Raw genomic sequence first — 20,613 nt, forward strand, 5'->3', positions numbered from 1 at the left:
TTTTAAAATCGACATTTTGGGAGCGAGACATATCAAGCTAATATTTTTTCAAGGAACAGTCCTATGTATAGACGCACGCAAGAGCCACGTTGAGAAAAGTTTTTTTGATCACAATTCATTCTTTATCTTACTCATAAAAAACAATGCAAATCGGCACCTGAAAACTTTTCAAGAACGCCCTACTTCAGAATTTGATTAAAGAACGCCGTATTTCAGAATTTTGTTGAAAAACACCCTATCTCAGAATTCGGCTCAAAAGCTGATGTACGCTGTTCTTGAATCGGCAGCCGAGAGAGGGCGTTTCTGAACTGAATTCTAAGATAGAGCGTTTTTTAACCAAATTCAGAAATAGGGCGTTCTCGAAAAGTTTTCTGAAATAGGGTGTTTTCGAACTGGCCGCCGAGATATGAACATACATATGCACTCACAGGTAAAACTTAAAACTCAAAATACAAATCTCACTCAAGGTAAATTTCAAAAATCGAGGTACAGGTGATACTCACCAGTACTCACCATAACCCGGCAAACCAAACAATTGTTTACTTAGTTGAATCTGATTTAATAAATTAGTTAAAAACTCTATGGTAAAAGTAGGTACATAATTTACAAACAAATTGGAAGTAATTGTCAGTAATTTAGTGCACCCGAGTATTCGTCTATTTTGAGAACGAAAGTTCTCCGTAATGGCGAAACTGGTTTACTAGCAGCTGCTATGAAGTGTGAATGTGTTTTCTGTTTGAGCCAACTTTGCTCTCGCTGAAGTGATCGAGTCACTAGCCAGCCGCTGCAAGCCAAGTTGTGAGCGCTGATGCGAGTTTAGTTTCAAGAAATCTTCGGTTTGTGTAAACGTTTCGGACGGATGATTGCGGTTGTGCAAAGTGAAGAATATATTGCAGAAGAAAAAGAAAGGAAAGCTATGCATTTTATTACTTTCAAGTGAGGAAATCCGCAGTTCTTACGATTGCAAAATTGCTTTGTTCGCAATTTTTCGTTCATTTTTTTGAAGAATTGAAGTGGAGGAGCGGAAGCGCGGCTCGGCAACGGTCAAAAAGTCGCCAAAAGGCAAAAGCCAAAGCGAGTTTTACGTAAAGTACGCAAATACATATGCGTCTATTTACAGTCATATATACATGTATAAACATACATACATATATACTCACGTCGTGAATATAAACAACAAATTCGGTATATATTTTAGTCGCATTTCGGCGATTTTCTGCTTTAATCGAGTTTTCTGGTGCCAAATGCCATTGCTGTACGACGTCGTAGGCCGCCAGTTTCGCATTGCAGCAGCACTCGTACATACACACAAACAAACGTAAAAGTGAGTGAGGTACGAAAATTGTAGCCTTTTTGTGTGAATACTAAAATAAGTTACGAAAATTTTGCATCTTATTTTGAGATTCTTTAGCATTAAAATTAATATTTTATATTTATGTGATTTGTAAGGAAAATGGAAACAAAACTTCAAAGCCCCCTTTTGATAGTTAGGACAGAGAAATGTGGCGCGTAGATATTTTCGCAACAAGAAAAACCTGATGAACAGGTAGTAGTAAACGACGGCGAAAAAAGAATGAGAATAGTAAATAAATGATAGAGAATAGCGAATGGAGCGCGGACGTTTGTTGAAAGGTTTTACAATGTACAAATGTCTGTATGTTTGATTATTTATTATTTATCTCAGCGTTTGAGTGGTTTTTTTTAAGGCCGGTGGAAGCCTAGGCTTGACAGTTGCTTACTTCACCCAAGAAGAATCTCAGCTTCTTTTATTGTCTCATGGTTGAGTCTTCGCTCCATGTTGGTACACAAACATACTCACATACTCATACAGTGCATATAAATTATTGACTAGCAGCTATAATTGTAACTCAACAAGAGCTGTTTATTTTTTATTGGCTTCATGGTTTTTTCGTGTCTTTTTACCCACTTTGTTGTTGTTGGTGGCTACTAGCGGGAGGCTATCGGTGATACAATGAATATTCGAATTCCGAATAGAGTTGGCGAACTATAGACAACGTGAGAAACGTGATCTGGTAATTTGCGCTAAAACTCTCTGTTGCAAAAAAAAAAAAAACGAAAGCAAATCCATTTTCTAGCTGGGGGGAGGGCAGCGTTGCACGGCACGACTCAACCAAAGAGCACGTACAAAGCGGATATAGAAAAGATAATCCGGTGGATATTGAGTCTAGATTTGGGAAAATGTAAGTACATACATATGTGTATGTACAAATTACATACATACGATGCTTAAATTAGAATGGGCGAAAAGACATATGACTGTCCGACAGTCTAATTGGAGTTTCGCGTTGAAAACGTTTATCGTTATAATCAGGCATGGATATGTAGGAGATCCATTCGTTATTCCAAAAATTAAAAATTTTTAAGTAAATTTTGCGTAATTCACTAAATTTTTTAATTCTTTGGTAATTTTTTAGATTTCATCGCACTTTTTTTGGATATATTTTCGACATTATACATATAATACTGTGAGATAGTAAATACACACTAAACTCAATATGTTCGCGAAACCATGGGCCAAATATAGTAAAATTGCGTTTTTAGATTTTCACTTTGACGTCAGTAATTCAAAAATGATTTAAAAGATTCAGTGAAATATGCTTAGAGAAGAAGTATGGGTATCAAATTAAATAGAAAATTCTGTAGAATTTAAACAGATTCAATTTTTTGGTGCAAAATTTTATCCTTGAAATTTCGCAATATTTGTTTTTGGAAAAAACTATATGTTAGGGTCTTGAATAAACTCGATAACATTCTCGAATTTCGTCCTTCCACCTTTATCAGCTTAAAAAATTACATGTTCGTCCTTGTGAATCCAAGAAAGTTTAATTTTTAAAATTTTTTAACAAATTTCCTCTATCCCATACCCATATTTTTATTCTCATTGCATTGAATTTTTTAAATAATTTTTGGAGTTTATCATATCTTTGAAATTACAAAGTCCTTTAAAATAAATCCTGACGTCAGAGAGAAAAAATAAAAATGTCACTTTAAATAAAAAAAAGTAGGTTTCGAACCCATTTATTTATTATTTATTTTATGGTAGGAGAGCTTTAAAGCACATGTTTCGCAGACGTAGGTTAGCAAAGTAGGTTTAGAGAAGTCGTAACTTTAAATAAAAGTTTCCCTTACGGATACTTCTTCCTTACTTCTTCTGCTGAATTTCAAATTTGCTTTGATGGCGACGATATATTAAATCTGCACCAAATCTGCAGTATAATCTTTTATATAGCCCAGAAAGGGACAAGAAGTTGATAATTCTTTAGGGGCTTTTGAGAGCATTTCTCTGCGCAAGATCTCTTCCCGCGTGGAATTACGACTGCATCGCCTTGAAGATGTCCTACATACATATGTATGGATGATGACGGTTCGGAGAAAAGATCATTTGAAGTTTTTTAGTAAAACGTGAATTGTGTGTGTTTGAATTCTTCAGAAATTCTTATACTACCTTATTAATTTTTATAGAGAATCCAGTTTAGTACATATGTATGTATTATTTCTCGATCAACGTTTGGGGATGAGTCAAAAGAGAAACTTAAATTTAGTAAAAAAGAAATGTTCAATAACTATGCACAAAAGTATTAACTTATATTAAATATACCTATTAAATATACTTGTATGTGTGCTATATGGCAAATAACCTATTAATCCGTAGACAAACACGATCAAATGAATGAAACTCAAATTAAAATGAAAGAAGAGAAACAACAATGAAAGCAAAACTAATTCGTTTATTTGGGTAAAGACAACGTTTGGCAATTTCTCTGCTTCTATTTCTCTTTGTGATCGTTATTAAAAAAAAATCAGTGGAGCGTTTTTGCATGTTGTTTTTGTTGTTTTCATATTCATAATGTCTTCTATGCCCTAAACGAAAAAAAATGTTAGCAATATTTAAGCAAATAATAGTAGCTATTTAAATTTCGAAAGAAATCATTTGGAACTCTACATCGCGCTGCTTAAAGGGTATACAATCACCGACTAAGCTAATAGCAAGTTCGTTGGCTTTCCTTCCTTTACATTTTCTTCGGTTTTTTGTTCGCTTGCCAAATGTCATTTACATTTTTCGTTCATAATGTTTGGGCGTTTTTCTGCACATACCGCGTTTGAGTAAATGCATAAAAGTCCAGATAAAATATTGGGGACATGTGATCTTCTAGTCTGCTGGTTATAAGTTCATTTCTTCATAAAACATCGCTGAAATGTTGTTAAACTAGAAAAACGTTTTCCCTTCATATTCCGAGAATTTGCTTATGCTTTGCAGCCATGACCACACCATGAAAACAGACTACACTGCGCATGCGTGGCTTCTTCGTGCGCCGCGCCCGCCGCTGTTCGCTCAGGCGTTTGGTGCCGCGCCAGCGCTTTGTGTGAGGTGTGAGGGAAAACTACTAGACAAAAGCTAACTAGGTACATATGTATGTATGTATAAAACAACAAAAAGCCAACTTCTTAAGTGTTTACAAATACAATCTTTGTACTAACGTTTTGCTTTGTTTTACTGTTGGCGCTACTTTGTTGTTGGTGGTAGGTAGCCAGTTTTCTTAAGTTGGCTACAGCTGTGGTGTGAGCTGCCGCCGCTTACCCCATTAGAGGTTTCTTTGATATGCCAAATAATTAAGTGCCATCATAAAAAAAACATTAGAAACACTTTTGTAACGGAAGCTTTGTAAGTTCACACGCTCAGCACGTCTAAGTAATTGTTGGACGACAATGCGAGGAATGGCTAGAGCGGACATGAAGACGACAGCTATGACAGAGGTGCAAAGCTTTGACGCTGCATGATTTGGAGCTGTTAAGCAGCAAAAACATTTATACACGCACACACATGTTCTAATGTCTGTTGTCGGCATTGTTGACGGCCTACTCTTTGCAAAGATTGTTGACTACTTTGGAATTGAAGTGTGCGTGCACTAAGTGGACAACTAACAGGACATACAATTATATGCAGTGCTTTGTCAACATAATTCATCTTGATATTCCCACAGATGAAGATGTCATTTCACAAAAGAAAAACTGATTTTTTCTTCGCTTTATGCCCACAGATGACCTAAATTCGATGTCGATTCGACTTGATCTAATTTCGCTAGAGGTGATCGTCAATGAGTTTTAAAGATGCCGAAGTATTGGTCATACTGGAGGTAGCATGGAGTCCAATCAATGGCCTAAAGAGAGAAAAACAAATCCTCATTTTCTCTGACTGTCAGACAGCCCTGAAAACTTTAGACTCACCCTTGATCCATTTTTATAGAATTCAAGTTATATGCAAAGCTGAAAAATTTGCAAGGCAAGGTGCGACCATAAATCTTCTTTTTGGGTAATAACAAAACGATTATTTCAATAGTCATCTCCAAACTGTGTTTCGTGGGCTTAACTACATATAAATGAGGCATTCTACTTTCTTCGTAAATACTTGTGTTAAGTGGCTGTTAGACGTGGCAAGTGTAAGTTCTTTTCAAATGTCTACCAAACTCAAGAATTTCCAAAAGAGATTGCAGGAGGAGTTACATCTTGCATGTTAAGTGGATTTCAAAAGCAGTTTTTATTTCTAAAAATCAAACTTTTCGATACTACTTTTTGTCTGTTTATACGGTGAATGCAGACAATTCTACTTTCAACTATGTTACCAGATATTTTTATGCTTATAACAAAATTGCTGACTGATTAGAAAGGAAAATATCTGCTATGACAGCTAAGTGTCAATCAGAGCTTTCGAAAGATCAAAAGTAGTAAGGAAATGCTTGCCGCCTCCCTCGGACACTGTCCTAACATCGTTTCGAAGAAAATTTCCATCACATTGGAAAATCAAAGAAATGCCCAAGATGCTGCTACCTTTTCTAACCTGGCCCAACATGGACTAAGCTGCAAGAAAACTTGATAACTGGACTTTATTAAAGAGGCAATACATTTTTTTTTTTAACAACTGATGTAATCTGGCTCCCCAAACCAAGAAACTAACTGCAAATCTTATAAAACCATTTGTTATTTTCCGATGGCTTGTATGGGCTAATTAAAGCTTTTCACATATCAAATTGCATTCAAATCCAATGTGGATCGCCAATACAAAAATGTGTGTATGTGAGTAACAACACACACATACTACATACATCTTTGCATATACGAACGTATTCGAACAGTATCACATTCCGCATTTCGTTATGTAATTTCAATTACCAAATTAGTTTTATGGTTTTGCAAGTTCTGCATATCCAATTACAGCAAATTGCATATGCAGTACAAAGGCAGTAAAACGAGGTTGGTCGTAAAATTAAATGAAAACATAAGTATCACTTAATTAACTTTTTACCTTTACCTATGTATGTATGTATGTATGTATGTATATTAGAGTGGTCCTTAAATGTAGGAAGCAAATTTCTACATCAGATTTCCTAAGCCTCAACCCCTACGTCGATGCTACCATAGTCGAAGATATCACATATACATTTTGGTCGCAATTGAAGTCGGTTAAGGCGTGTCGCACAGGGGGCAAAGTCCAGATTCCTCTATGGGGACTCAAAAAATTAAAATTATTTTTTTCCCGTCTAATACCTCAAATCAATATTTTGGTCCCAATTGAAGTCGGTTAAGGCGTGTCGCACAGCGGGCAAAGTCCAGATTACCCTATCAAGACGTCTCAACCGACTCCAATCGGAACTAAAATGTATATGTGATATCCTCGAATTTAGTAGTATCGATTTTGGGTATTAGATGAAAAAAAAAATTATTTTCATTTTTTGAGTCTCTATAGAGGAATCTGTACTTTGCCCCCCCTTAACCGTATCCAATCGGGACCAAAATTTACATATATGTGATATCTGTGAGAATGGTATTACCGATTGAGGGGGCGAGACCTAAAAAAGCCTTCATTTGATTTTATGGATCACCCTAATATACATATCCACTCCCCCCCAAATACTTGTGGTCCGCTACTCACCACATTCTTGCATAATTTGCATGCGACGCCAGTCTCTATTCTGGCTGAGTCATTTTCATAGATCCGCTGGCCAACTCTTTACTTGGCATTCGTACATTTTAACACAACCGCACTAAACGGAATCATAATGAGCCGTCCAGTCCAGTTATTTTCGTACACAGNAGACGTCTTAACCGTCTCCAATCGGAACTAAAATGTATATGTGATATCCTCGAATTTAGTAGTATCGATTTTGGGTATTAGATGAAAAAAAAATATTTTAATTTTTTGAGTCTCTATAGAGGAATCTGTACTTTGCCCCCTGTGCGAAACGCCTTAACCGTATCCAATCGGGACCAAAACTTACATATATGTGATATCTGTGAGAGAGAGATGGTATTACGGATTGAGGGGGTGAGACCTAAAAAATGCTTCATTTGATTTTACGGACCACCCTAATGTACATATTCACTCCCCCCCCATATACTTGCGGTTCGCTACTCACCACATTCTTGCATAATTTGCATGCGAAGCCAGTCTCCATTCTGGCTGAGTCATTTTCATAGATCCGCTGGCCAACTCTTTACTTGGCATTCGTACATTTTAACACAACCGAACTAAACGGAATCATAATGAGCCGTCCAGTCCAGTTATTTTCGTACACAGCGCACAGACGTTCGTTTGTTTGTAGAGAAAAGCATTCTGCTTGATTGCTTAGCAAAATCACCAGCTATTGAATGAATTACTTCCTCAATATTCACACGCAAATACATACATACATACATACATATGTATACTAGCACAATGTATGCGAAAGATTTTTGATTTTTGTCTCTCTATCCAGCGAGTTAAGAGCGAAATACACCACACAAGCGGTTTGACAAACCAAGCGAAATTTCCCTTTGCTTCAAGCNATATGCTAGCACAATGTATGCGAAAGATTTTTGATTGTTGTCTCTCTCCATACTTACCAATCTACATACTTACATATTTATATGCATTTGTGTATAAGGTCTATGTATCCAGCGAGTTAGACGAGTTGCAGCGAGCGATCTCAACAATTCATGGCTCGAATCCATTTGTCATAATTTCTTGTTTTACTAAATTATTACTGCATAAGTATGAATTTTTGATTTGGCCAAGCATAACCAGTCCATAATAATCCCTCTCATCCATTTCTCTTGGTGACGGCAACGACAGCGGCGACGTTTGTGCAACAAAATTCCATTTGTATGCAGCGAGCGCAGTTGAGTCCGCAGTGGCATCCCACTAAGTGGCGCAACCGCAGCATGCAATTTTGTTTTGGCCGGCTCGGGGTGCGGTGTGGGGCGCCATTACATGGGTGCGTTTCGCTTCATCAGTTGGTGATCAACAGCGCGTTCGCTGCTCAAGGAGTGTTGTTCCATAACTGGTTGATCGAATGTCTGATGATTTTGCTAACTGGCTGCTGGCTGCAGGCTGGCTGGCTGGCTGACTGCTTATTTGTCTGGCTATTTGTCTCGTCGCTGTACTGGGCATGAGCGAATGTCTGCGCTGCCTGCCAGTTGGCCAGTGTCTGGCTGGGAGCAGTGCAACTCTGAATTGCAAGCCGGTACTGGTGGTTTAATGTTGATTGTCGGGGCGAGCAGTAATAATGGCTGCACTGAAAGCGCTTTGTACATGTAAACAATGCAGCCGTAAAAGCTGGTAAATAATTTCACTTTAGCGTCGCATGCTCATAATAACCGCATGCATGGTGATTTCTTTGCTGCAGAAAACAAATGAGAAAAAAAACAAGCATCTAATGCGCCGGAGGAATGTTTGCGGAGAAAAGCAATGTTAAAGCAATTATTTGGATTGAAGCTCTAATTAACGAGTTATGTGCGGTTTAAAATGTAAAATGTAAAAATCAAATATGAAAAAATTAAACAATGTAAAATAAAGCCTATTACAGTGCATTCCCAAGTAACTCACCCAAAAGGTAAAAGGGGACCTCAATGATGGAATCCGGAAATCTACTCTTTCAGATAGAAAAGATAGTAGTTTGAGAAATTATTGTTTTTTTAGACTTAAACTGAAATTTTGCTAATTCTTACCATTGATTCAGATTGAGTGACCCTTCATACATGAATATTGGCTATATTTGAAAAATTTGAAACGACTGATCCAAAATGGCGGATGTTTTTTCTTAAATTGATCGCATTTCCACGAAACCATAAAGAACCGTAAATAATCAATACCGAGGTAGGACCACCTGCATACAGGCAACCATTGTAGCCCAGTCTAACCTAACATATACCCAGAGAAAATGTGCCGAAAAATTATTATTTTTTTTTATAATAGATATTTGATATACCGGATGTCTCGAAGATCGCGCGATTGTAATCAGAAAATATTTGGATAAAAGCATTGAAGCCAGTTTGAACAGGAAATTCGCAAGTACGCCCGCAAATACTCACATACATAAGTACATTATCGTACATATTAGGTATGTATATAACATATTCATATACATTAGGGTGCATCACAAAAAAAAAGTTGTGTCTATTCAGCCGGAATTATAAAATTTATTATATTTTAAGACTTCTGCCGAAATATTTCGGAAAAATCTTAAGATTAACGAAAGCTAGACCCATTTGAAAATACTTCCAAAAATATTTTGTTTTTTGATTCCGAAAATTTTTTTTTTAAATTTTTATGCGATCCTTGAAAGCTTAAATTAAACTCTTCTATCACCGATGGAAAAATAGTACCGATTTTTTTTTTTTTGTACAGACAGTGATGCACCCTAATATACATAAATAGAGGTGAGCATATAAGCAAGGTAAGATAAAGAAAGTTGGTGTTACGAGTATCGCACGATGATAAGTGTTAAAGCCTACTGCTGCTTACGGTGATTGGAGATGCCATTGAAGTGGCAACATCCGCTGCAACTGACCGCTGCCACATATTTTGAGTCTGCTGTGGAACAACAATGTTGAAAGTGTAATTGAAAAATACCGAATTTTTTCAATCATAACGGAATTACAGAAGAAAAGGCATTGTAAAATAATGAATACTTACCAAAGCAACAAAAAGAAAAAAGTTGAAATGGGAATGCATATGGTATTCGATATACCGACATACATATGTATGTATGTGCATTAGGGTGGTCCAATATAAGTAAAGCCGAAATTTTAATAATGTCACCCCCTAGGATTAATCTATATCGAAAAAATATATATCTTTTTGTTTTTTTTTTGAATCAAGAAATATTTAGAGGTCGCTCAAAGCGCTCAAAGTTCTCCATGTATTTTATATATAGAAAAAAAACAGCTTTTCGTAGAAATGGTATGGAATTCTTGAAAATCAATATTTTTCGATCCTAAAACTCTGGTTCTCTTCAGGAAACTCCAATAACAATACCAAATTTTTTATTTAACCGTGTTTTAATACTAAAGATTTTTTATTTACCCCCTCATTGCATGTTCTAGCATTTTATGGGGGTTTTGGTGAACCCAGAAAATATAGTTGCTATGAAAAAATCGTTAAATAAATAATTGGGAATCTCTTGAAGAGAAACAGAGTTTTCCGGTCGAAAAATATTGATTCTCAAGAACTCGATACCGTTTATACGAAAATTGTTTTTTTACCCATATAAAATACATGGAAACTTTTGATCGCTTTGAGCGACCTCTAAATATTTTTTTGATTTTAAAATAAAAAAATAGGGGTATATTTTTTCGGTGTAGAACAGTCCTAGGGGTGAGAGCACAAAAACTCCGACTTTACATTTTCACATGCATTTTTGGACCACCCATGACCACCATAATGCGCATACATGCGTTCATATTTTCGACATACATACTTATATCCATGTACACTTCTCACGCCACCAAATATATTGGAGATAGTATTTTACCACTCACTTACATACATACATACATATACACATTCATGCATGCATACTCGACAAAAGCATAAGTACGAGTACATAGCTGAGCAGATAAGTATGAGCGAATGCGGAATTGGGTCAGCTGGGCTCCCTTTCATTTTTTTTTTGTTGATGCAATTTCAACTTTTACTCCGCCAATTGCGGCAATTCAGTTTGTGTGTATGTATGTATGTGCGTACTTAAGTGCTAAATGCCAATATAAATAGTGGGCATGGATACGAACATATAAAAACTCTGCAATGGTAAAGAAAAAAGAAATAGATTATTTTAGTGCCGGAGGATGTCTCCATATTTAATTTCTTAACAAAATAAATGAAGAGGTACCCTTTATATAGATTAATTATATTTTATAGACTTAATGCTTATCCAGATTTGATAATAATTTCCTACTAAAACAAAAAAATGAACTTAGTTAAATTTACCAAAAGTCAATAATTATTTTTAGACTTAAGTGAATGAAATACATAAATATTGCTCCTACCATTATTAATTAGCTTAAATAGTTTCTATATGATAATTACACTTTCCTTTCATTGGTTGTATGCTGCTTCTTCATCCCATTATGTGCACATAAATACATATATATGTATGTGTGTAAATTTTCGCCATGGGAAATAAAATACACTCATAAATATCAAAAGCAAATTAAAATTTAAAGTTGGCATTTTCCAAGCGCACGTAACTGATGTACAAGTACAATGCATTTTAATTCATGCAACAATGCGCAAGAGCGATTGTCCAATCAGCCTCCAGCCGACGCTAAGTACACACCTTTGTTATTTGTTTGGCTCAGCTGCAGCTACAGCACCGAAAGCGTGTAAATGTCAAAAGTTTGCAAGAAAAACGAGCAAAGCAAAAAAAAAAAACCAAGCTGAATTCTCAAAAAGTCGCCATGTCCAATAAAGCATGAGCACGTATTGTATGTATGCACTTAAAATATAGTACAGCCAACTGAATCTGTGGCGTTTCAAAGGAGGGTTAAAACAAAAAAAAAAAAGCGGTGGGACTTCACGTAGATGGCTAACAGTAGAGTAGGTTTCATCTATACATTTTACCTCGTATGGCAACTGCATTTCAAAGAACGTTTTTTTTTACGGTAAACAGGGTGGCCAATCTAAATACTTAATATAAGTCGTCTTTTCGGTGCGGCTTCGATGAGGATGTATGTATTTTGAAACGAATTTCCTTTGGTGAGAACGAAAAATGACACTAAAGACAGCACAACTCCGAAATCAGTTTGTCTCCGAACCACTGATGAGGCAGATTCGTTTCCAATCAAAAGATCCAAGCAACTTACATACTTTTCCTTTTAAAACAGGTTTTCAGGTAAAAAGTTTACTAACCTTAAAAAAAAATTTTTAGTAAAGCATAATGCCGAATTTTCACTAGGCATTGCAGTGTTAAAAAATTGGAGGAATTTAAAAAATGCCATGTGAAAATGAATTAAATGCCTAGTGAAAATTCAGCATACGAATTCTTACTTCAAAAAGATTTATTTTGCATTTTTAGCTTTACTTCATCGCTCTCCGATTATCGTGCAAAAAAAAAAAGAATGAAAAATCATCAGATTTTAACCCCCCCTGTCTACAATACCATCGCACGCCTATGATTCGCATTGGATTTTTATCGCTATTGTGTTTCTATGGATGCTGGTCCAATTGTGTTTGCTACTTTTTTTTTGCGTTTGCTTTTACTAATGTTTTGTTTTTGTTGTAATGCTTGCGCACGCAAACGACCTTAGCAATTAAATTGGCGTTCGTTAATGGATTTATTTTCTCGATTTTATGTAGCATTTTTCACTTTTATTGAATAGCGCAAGGCAGTCAGTGCAAAAGTTGAACTCGCGTTAGCATGTGCGAAGAATTTGTTTATAAGTATGTATGTATGTGTGCGCAAATCTATGGCACAATCAGTATTTTGCATAAGTTTGAACCTGAATATAACCTTTCATAAATTTACACTCAAGTACGCACCTTGTTCGGCGATCTACACAGATACATACATACATACATATTTTGTAAACAAATGAATAAATAGTTTTAGCAAAGTAGAGTTAATAAATGCAAAAAATTATTTCATTTCATCTAAATTTTAAACAAGTTTTGAAAAAAATCACGTTTCAAATTTCGAACTCCAAATATCGCAAAGTTATGCGAATCACGTACCATATTTATGTGGCCAATCACACGAGCTGGTTATTTATGGCCAAAGAATGCCAACTGGTTTTATTCCATTTTGCTCATCCACGCACTATTTTTTCCAGCGGAGCTGACGAAACTCGTTGAAAAAGCGAAAACCATTAGGAGCAGCAGAAGTGAGAGTGTTTTGTGATGAACAAATATTTATTTTTTTTTTTTTAATTTTTTGATTAATGGAAAGCTAAGTGAAGCTGCGTGTTGGCAAATTGAAATATGTAAACATCTTGTGAATGGATGATGCAAAGCTGTATGTTTATATGGTATGAATGTATTTTTTCATTTGCTTAGTGATGTAGCGAGTTCGTAGCCTAAGTCTTTTGTATTTGAAACGTCATACGTTTGGCTACGTCTTAGGATCTTTTGAAAAGTATTACTTTTAATGCAAAAGAATCGATTGTTTATAGATTAATGTTAAACCATTTTGAAATAGCGTGTAAGAAGAGAAAGCTAGTAAATAAGTTTAGAGAGAGTGAAGGAACATTTTGTTGCGATTGTTTATATTGGTCAAGCGGGGATAAAAGGGAAAATGAGAGCGATGTACATGAGAACTAGCACACACATTCAGAAATAAAAAAACATATTCTGAGAGTTCATAAATGCTCTGTAAGATGACACTCTCATCAAAATTTTTGACGTAGAATAAGTATGTCTTACGTTTCGATATGGAGGCTATGCTTAAATGTTGTAGTTGTAATTTTTAGAGCTTTATGAAAACGCTTATTGCACGAGAACTAATAAAGCGATTTGAGAGAAAAGTATAGCGTTTCAAATATATAATTCCAAAACTATCGACAGATTTAGTCTTATAAGTAACCAATTCGGTTTCTGTCGTACAAACAACGGTAAATATTGGCTTATTTTGGGGTCAATTTTGAGCCTTTAAAGTGCTCTTTTATTTGGTATATGTGAAGTATTGCTTGATATCTTCGAAGTATGTTTATTTGATTCAAATATATGGGCATAAATAATTTTCCATACAAAATCACTTCGTCATCATTTTGCAAACACGTGCATGCGCTGGAAGTGAGAAGGAGACAAAAAGTATGTGTGTGTAGGTATTTCGGCTTTTGAATAACAGATGGCGCAATATTTATAAAAAGCAAAGGTGAAGGCGAATATGTAGATGAGGAATATGATAAACATAAAAGTAAAAACAAAGATAAATATGAGGATGAGGATACCGATAAAAGTAAAGACGAAGATAGAGGAAGAAAGATTAAAATAAAGGTAATTATAGAGAAAAGGATATAGACAAAGACTTAATCTGGGCGACTATTTATTTTAGAGATTTTCGGAATTCTCGGGACTTATCGATATAATTATCGATATTTTATCGGTTTTGTTATAGAAACTTTTATCGATATTATTGTTGATTTTGATATCGATATTTTCGGAACTTATGGATATAATAAACGATATTTTTAATCGATTTTGTTATCGATATTTTAATCGATTTTGTTATCGATATTTTAATCGATCTTGTTATCGATTTTGTGATAGATTTTTTTTATAGATTTTGTAATCGATTTTGTTAACGGTATTTTTATCGATTTTGTTATCGATATTTTTTTCTTAGTGTGTGCTTTCGTTTTTGACTTGGATGTGCTCTTAACCATACCACGTATTCTACGTTTTAATTTAGCTGCAGACCAAGACGAGGGCGCTGGACAGTTCCTTTTTTTTAGTTAATAAATGCGAACTAAATATGCAGTCCGATTTTTCAGTAAGCAAATGATTCGCTACTTTAAATATAAGGTAATCCTCTTTATATGACCACTCAATTAACGCATTATCGCAAGTATTACGCGCCCAAATGAATACAATTTAAAACGATTGTAACGCAATGATTAGAGGTAGAGGTGCCTGCTACCACGCTACCACTAAATGATACTCAGGTTTCATTTGTGGTCCAATAGATATCCTAAGAAAATTTTGTGGAGTTATTTCCATCCATGCAAGTAACATATATTTCAAATTTGAACGGATTTATTCATCCTTCATATTACACTGTCGTTCGGATATGAGCTAAGTTTGAAGTTTAAAGTCTAAAAAAATTAGAAGTTTCTATCCCGAACATCCTAGACCCTCATAACGAAATCTATAGGACGCAGAGATTAGGAAAGTCTCACATGATATATATGCTTACAAGAAAGAAATCGCTGGGTAAAACAGAAATGAATGGAGTATTTCCAACCCTTTTCGAGACACTGCTGGCCACTTTGATGATGAACAACCGTGGCCATTGTATAGCGACATCTCTTCACTCCACCAAGATGAGGCGAGAGCAGCAATATTACGGGTTCAAAACAACAAACTTCTTGGAAAGTATACCGGCTAAGCTTTTCGAAAATTAACACTAAAAAATAACGCTATCCTGGTGATCAAGCGAATAATAACTCTGCAGTCCGGTCAACTGGTACTATTTACTTGGAGTTCGGTGCTATGGGCGAAGTTTCTTGGTCTTGGACCACACCGATAAAGAGTACCTAATAAGATGAAATAAATATGAGGTCTATTTCTCCATCTGCACTGGGACTAAACGTTTTAGGACAGTTGTGGATGTAATCATTTGACCTTTGTCCGGTCAGACAGAAAATCGATTCGCTCTTCAAGCATTGAAACCCTCCAAATACCATTTAAATAATCTCTCGCGGTCAATTAAGGCTAGTTCAGCGTAGAATATGCACAAGGCTTTCAAGAAGTTCACTTAAAGGGCATACTACCTCTCTCTTGACACTGTACTGGGTACTTATTTCTTCTCCTAACCTAAAAAAAAATGTTAACCAAAGACACAAATAAGTGTATTTTTACTCAAATTTAAGCGTAAATTTTCACAATCTTGATAGAAGTTCGAGGAATCTGTGAGACTTTACTGATCGTAAGTAAAAGTGTTCGTTTTACGGAGTCCGGCTGATTACAACTGCCAAGTATTAACCACAATAATTACTAGCTCAATTTTCGATACATAGCAATTATATTCATTGAATATCAGGTTAGGATTAAGAAGTACTTCACCGTTTTTACACCAATGATTGATTAGTAGCAAGTTGACTTCAAAGACTTTAAGCCGTCGACAGACGTTTTTTTTTCTGCCGTGAATACCGTAAGCTGCTTTGACGGCAACTTCGGTCATTCAACTGACTCATACCAAACTATTCGTTCCACGTAAAAAGTGTAAGCAGCTTAAGATATCAGCAATTTTAAGTTTCTGCTGCGTTTTTTTCTGTGGCTGAACACTTTTTAATGTTCGCTTCTTTTAATTAGCCTTCATGTTTTGGTATTCTCTAACGCTTAAAAGTATGTACTCAGCAAAATTAAATTTTTTTTTCATACGTATATACACTTGTAATAATACATACATATATCAATAATAAAACATAATTGTATTTACTTTACTTCCAACAACAATTCGTTTCAGCGAAATCCACTGTGAAGTCGGCAAAGTCGTGAGTGTGCAAAATCATTTGTAAGCTGGAAAATGGGCACAAAGATCGAGTACGTGGACACGACGCATCTCTATGCAACCAAATACATACGCAATTCAAAAGCCATAGCCGTACTTTGGGCGATATTCACAATATGCTATGCAATCATCGGCATCGTTGCCTTTGTGACGCCAGGTTAGTGTGTCAGTCAACAATCGAATGGAATGGCCAAGTTAGATTAGTTTTCTACACTGATCGAGTATGCATATGTACATTAGACTGCATCACTCCCCATACAAAAAAAAATCGGTACTATTTTTCCATTGGAATTATAGAATCTATTATATTTTGAGACGTGCACCAAAATATTTCGGTAAAATATTAAGATTTACGTGTGCTGGACCGATTTGAAAATAGCTCCAAAAATAGAGTTTTTTATGAATAAAAATAGTTCCTCAAAGCTTTTTTTCGAAAAAACCCCCGCAAATGACAAAACGGTTTAAGCTTAAAAAATTTGCATAAAAATAGTTTTAAAAAATTTAAACAAATTTTGAACGGAATCGTAATGATGAGATTTTTGATGCTGTTTTTTAATTTTTTTCAAAGATTTGTATAAGAAAAACTTGAATAACTGAACCTAAACTCTTCCGATTTAGACCTAAGAGGTGTCATTGGAAAGGTATTTTCTAACCCTTTTTATTTCTTTGCTAATGAACTCATTCAAAGGATGAAAGAGAAAGGTACGATGAACGAACGTTATGCAAAGTTGAATTAAGATGTGTTGGTATTTGAAAAAAAAATTGGGACTTGAATGACTTTTTTTTGGACAGAAATAAGAACAGTGTGAAAATACCTTTCTACCGAGATCCCATAAGTCTAAATCAGAATTGGTTTGGCACAGTTATACAAGTTTTTCGTAAATCAATCTTTGAAAAAAGTAAAAAAAACAGCATCACAAATCTCATTTTTACGATTCCGTTGCAAAGATTTTTAAATATTTTTATGCAGATTTTTTAAGCTTAATCTTGTCATCTGAGGGGACTTTTTTCAAAAAGTTCTTTAAGAAACTATTTTTATTCATAAAAAACTCCATTTTTGGAAGTATTTTCAAATCGGTCCAGCCCACTTAAATCTTAATATTTTTGCGAAATATTTTGATGAGCGTCTTAAAATATAATAAATTTTGTAATCCCGGCGGAAAAACAGCAACTTTTTTTGGTGATGCAGTCTAATGTACATATGTATGTATACTCGTACACAGAGCTGAGTAGTACAAAACAGCGCGACTTTGAGAAAACACATCAACCTTTGTTAAAAGAAAATTTGCGCTAAATAAGACCATTTCATTCAAAATATTTTCTGCACGCATTTTTACATATATTTTATGGTTTGTTTATCTAAGCCAGTTTCTAATCGCATTGTTTGCAATTTCTCTGCAGAATGGGTTGGCGATCCGGACAATGAAAGTGCGGGACGCTTAGGTCTGTGGCAGGTGTGTCAGCGCGATGAGATATTCGACAATTGCAAGCGACGTTGGGAGACCATACTTTCAGTGCCAACATTCTCGTTCCAAGTGCGTAAAACGCAGCCACCTTTGGGCATATCAAGCTATACGTTTATCTGCTATTTTATCTACCCATGTTTACTCTTGTTTGTTTTGTTATTTATTTTTTCATTTTTCTATTTTTTATTTGTTTAATTAATCATTGTTTGCGCTCACGTACCAACAACAACGGCACCCACACTCACCATAACCATCATCGGCGCGCTGAATACACAGTTGGCAACATTCTTTATGGTTGCGGCGGTGGCATTGGCCTTGCTGACAATCTGCTTCTTGGTATTCTTGATCTTCATGAAGTCGACGAGAGTCTTTCACATATGCGGTTGGATGCAAATCATATCAGGTCAGTATATACATACATACATACTACAAAGTACAGTAGGTGTATGTATCTTTGTATGTATGTGTCAGTACGTGTATAAAAAATAATATATATGTATGCTCAATATATCCACTACTATACGCGTTTAAAAGAAAAAATTAAAAAAATCTAAATCTTGCCGAATTTCGCTAACCCACAAATCGAGTGCATAAAAATGTGCATACTTGAAGGGAAATGAAAAATGCTACGCCAGCAATATATTTTAAATATGAGCGCTTAAACATTTTTTTTTCGGGTTGGTATCAACTAAATGTAGAAGTGCTTATGTATACAGACATGGCACAATTACAAGGTGAAGTAATAAAATAGCCTTCTCGCTTTATTTTCTGTCATTTGGCTATCTTAAGCTGCCTTTACACGGGTCGATTTCTGTCATTTTACAGTTGAATTGCAATTGTACTGGCCGATTTTGGTTGAACGACAAAAATCGACGCGTGTAAAGGCAGCTTTATTATGCAAAATTTTAACGGCAAATTTTCAAATAAGAAGTGTCAAATCAATAGAAAGCATTCTTCTTGCTCTTATTACTTCACCGGGTATAATTTCGAAAAAAATAAAAAAATTAAAAAAAAATTTTCGATTAAAAATTCAAAAAGCGGTCCTAAAACTTCCTATTAACTAATTGTCTAGATACTAAAATAATTGCCTTTTCTCTCTCTCCATTTAATTTAGCGCTTTGCATGATTGTCGCCTGTGCCGCCTTTCCCTTCGGCTGGAACTCAGATGATTTTCGCAAAATCTGCGGCCCTGATGCGAATCGTTTTGAACTTGGTCTCTGCGGCATTCGCTGGGCCTATCCTCTTGCCATAATCGGCTGTGTCGATGGTGTGGTCCTGGCCACGCTCGCTTTCATACTTGCCACGCGACATGTTCGCTTACAACCTGATCCCCTCTATCAGAGCTCGCTCTACAAAGGTAAGTTTAAATTAAGAAGAAACAACGAATGAACTTCGAAATCAAATTTCTTTCATTTCATACCAGGCGAGATTAACAACGCTTACATTACAGACGCAGTCAGTTTGGCCGGCTCACGGAAATCGCTGAATCTACAGCCAATTTTGCTGGTGGCGCCTCCGCACAATATGCCCGCCAACGGCGATGACACGATATCACAATTCTCTTCGCGCACACCCAACCATCGATATCGACCCGACTACCCAATGCATCAGTTCTGAGGAGTCCCGTTGGTCTCGTGATGAACATAATTTGTGCTGCCGACCTATTTTGTGATTTGTGATCTTTCGTGTGTTTGATATTTTCTATTTTCCTATTTTGTGTGCTAAGGATTTTCATTTCCATTTGACTTCCTAAATGCAGGTTTTTGTGGACTGAAAGAAAGAAGTAAAATCAAAACCTTGTAATGAAAGTTGTGTCGCACTCGACGGCTACCTGTATATAACTACGGTAAATAGGAATGTAATTTTATTGTATGTATTTTTAATTTGTAAAATGTACAATAGAAAATAAGCGTAATCCTAAATAAATTATTGTCTTTATCTGTGCGAATGAAAAACTTGATGGGTGCTTTCGGATGAAAATAAGTTACTGAGGTGCGGAATTCGTTGAATAGTTCCGTGTTGAAAAGGACTATTGCTCCATTGAAAACATTTCTAGATTCGGCTGGACAACGAAAGTATGAAGAATGACTAAATTTTATACGTCGCGTCTTTGCGGTTGGAACGATTAACTACCGCCACTTTGCCACTTTAGGGGAATCGAGAAGCGGATGTCTAGCCACTTAGAACAGTCGCACAAAAAAAGATGTATGTATGTAGGTACTGACACCGAGAAAAAACTTTTTGGGCAGCTTCTCATCATGGACTGGCTATTATCTTCTTAAACAACGCCTAGTAATATTTTAATGGACGGAGACGATGGCTCTAAGCCTAAGCACCAGTCAGTTTCATATGGCTTACACATCACGATATCTGACTGGATGCTCACTTTTCACCTACATTGTCGGTAATTAAATTTTTTAGCTCAATAATGATACGTATGAATCTAGTCGGGGATTGCCTGACTTTCCCCTCTACCTTTCCCCAAGACATTTTGAAAGTTTCGCTTTCAGGCTTTCATTTGTACCAACCCAGCCAGCCAAAGGCGGAGCGCTCCTAATATGGAGTGAAAAGGGACTCCTTCAGCAACGGAGCGTTTTCGGAATGCTCCGAGTATGGAGTGAAAAGGGACTCCCTCAGCATCGGAG

At 35.8% G+C, this 20,613-nt stretch overlaps 1 protein-coding gene across 8 annotated transcripts; it reads left to right on the plus strand.

The window, feature by feature from the left end:
• Nucleotides 1–822: 822 nt before the first annotated feature.
• LOC108372929 (lipoma HMGIC fusion partner-like 3 protein) lies at nt 823–19,926 on the plus strand. Of its 8 annotated transcripts, none has more exons than XM_017628747.1 (7): nt 824–1,333; nt 9,251–9,346; nt 16,458–16,659; nt 17,904–18,037; nt 18,245–18,371; nt 19,083–19,325; nt 19,392–19,926. In XM_017628747.1, exons 3-7 carry the CDS (start codon nt 16,518–16,520, stop codon nt 19,583–19,585), a joined length of 840 nt encoding a protein of 279 aa, XP_017484236.1. In that variant the 5' UTR covers nt 824–1,333; nt 9,251–9,346; nt 16,458–16,517; the 3' UTR covers nt 19,586–19,926. The 8 variants fall into 8 exon arrangements, with proteins under 8 accessions (XP_017484240.1, XP_017484236.1, XP_017484233.1 ...); XM_017628746.1 differs by lacking the exon at nt 9,251–9,346 and having other exon boundaries at nt 825–1,090; nt 1,199–1,333; XM_017628749.1 differs by having other exon boundaries at nt 825–1,090.
• The last annotated feature ends 687 nt before the right edge of the window (nt 19,927–20,613 follow it).

The sequence above is a fragment of the Rhagoletis zephyria genome, unplaced genomic scaffold (assembly GCF_001687245.7).
Source record: "Rhagoletis zephyria isolate East Lansing unplaced genomic scaffold, Rhagoletis_zephyria_1.1 Rzeph_scaffold_06174, whole genome shotgun sequence".
Lineage (NCBI taxonomy): Eukaryota > Metazoa > Arthropoda > Insecta > Diptera > Tephritidae > Rhagoletis > Rhagoletis zephyria.

Excerpts from the sequence above, each read along its gene's own strand:
- LOC108372929 (XM_017628747.1), top strand. The coding sequence starts at position 16,518 with ATGGGCACAAAGATCGAGTACGTGGACACGACGCATCTCTATGCAACC. Across the intron at positions 16,660-17,903 it reads CGTTGCCTTTGTGACGCCAG|AATGGGTTGGCGATCCGGAC; the intron begins GTTAGTGTGTCA and ends ATTTCTCTGCAG. Across the intron at positions 19,326-19,391 it reads TCAGAGCTCGCTCTACAAAG|GCGAGATTAACAACGCTTAC; the intron begins GTAAGTTTAAAT and ends ATTTCATACCAG.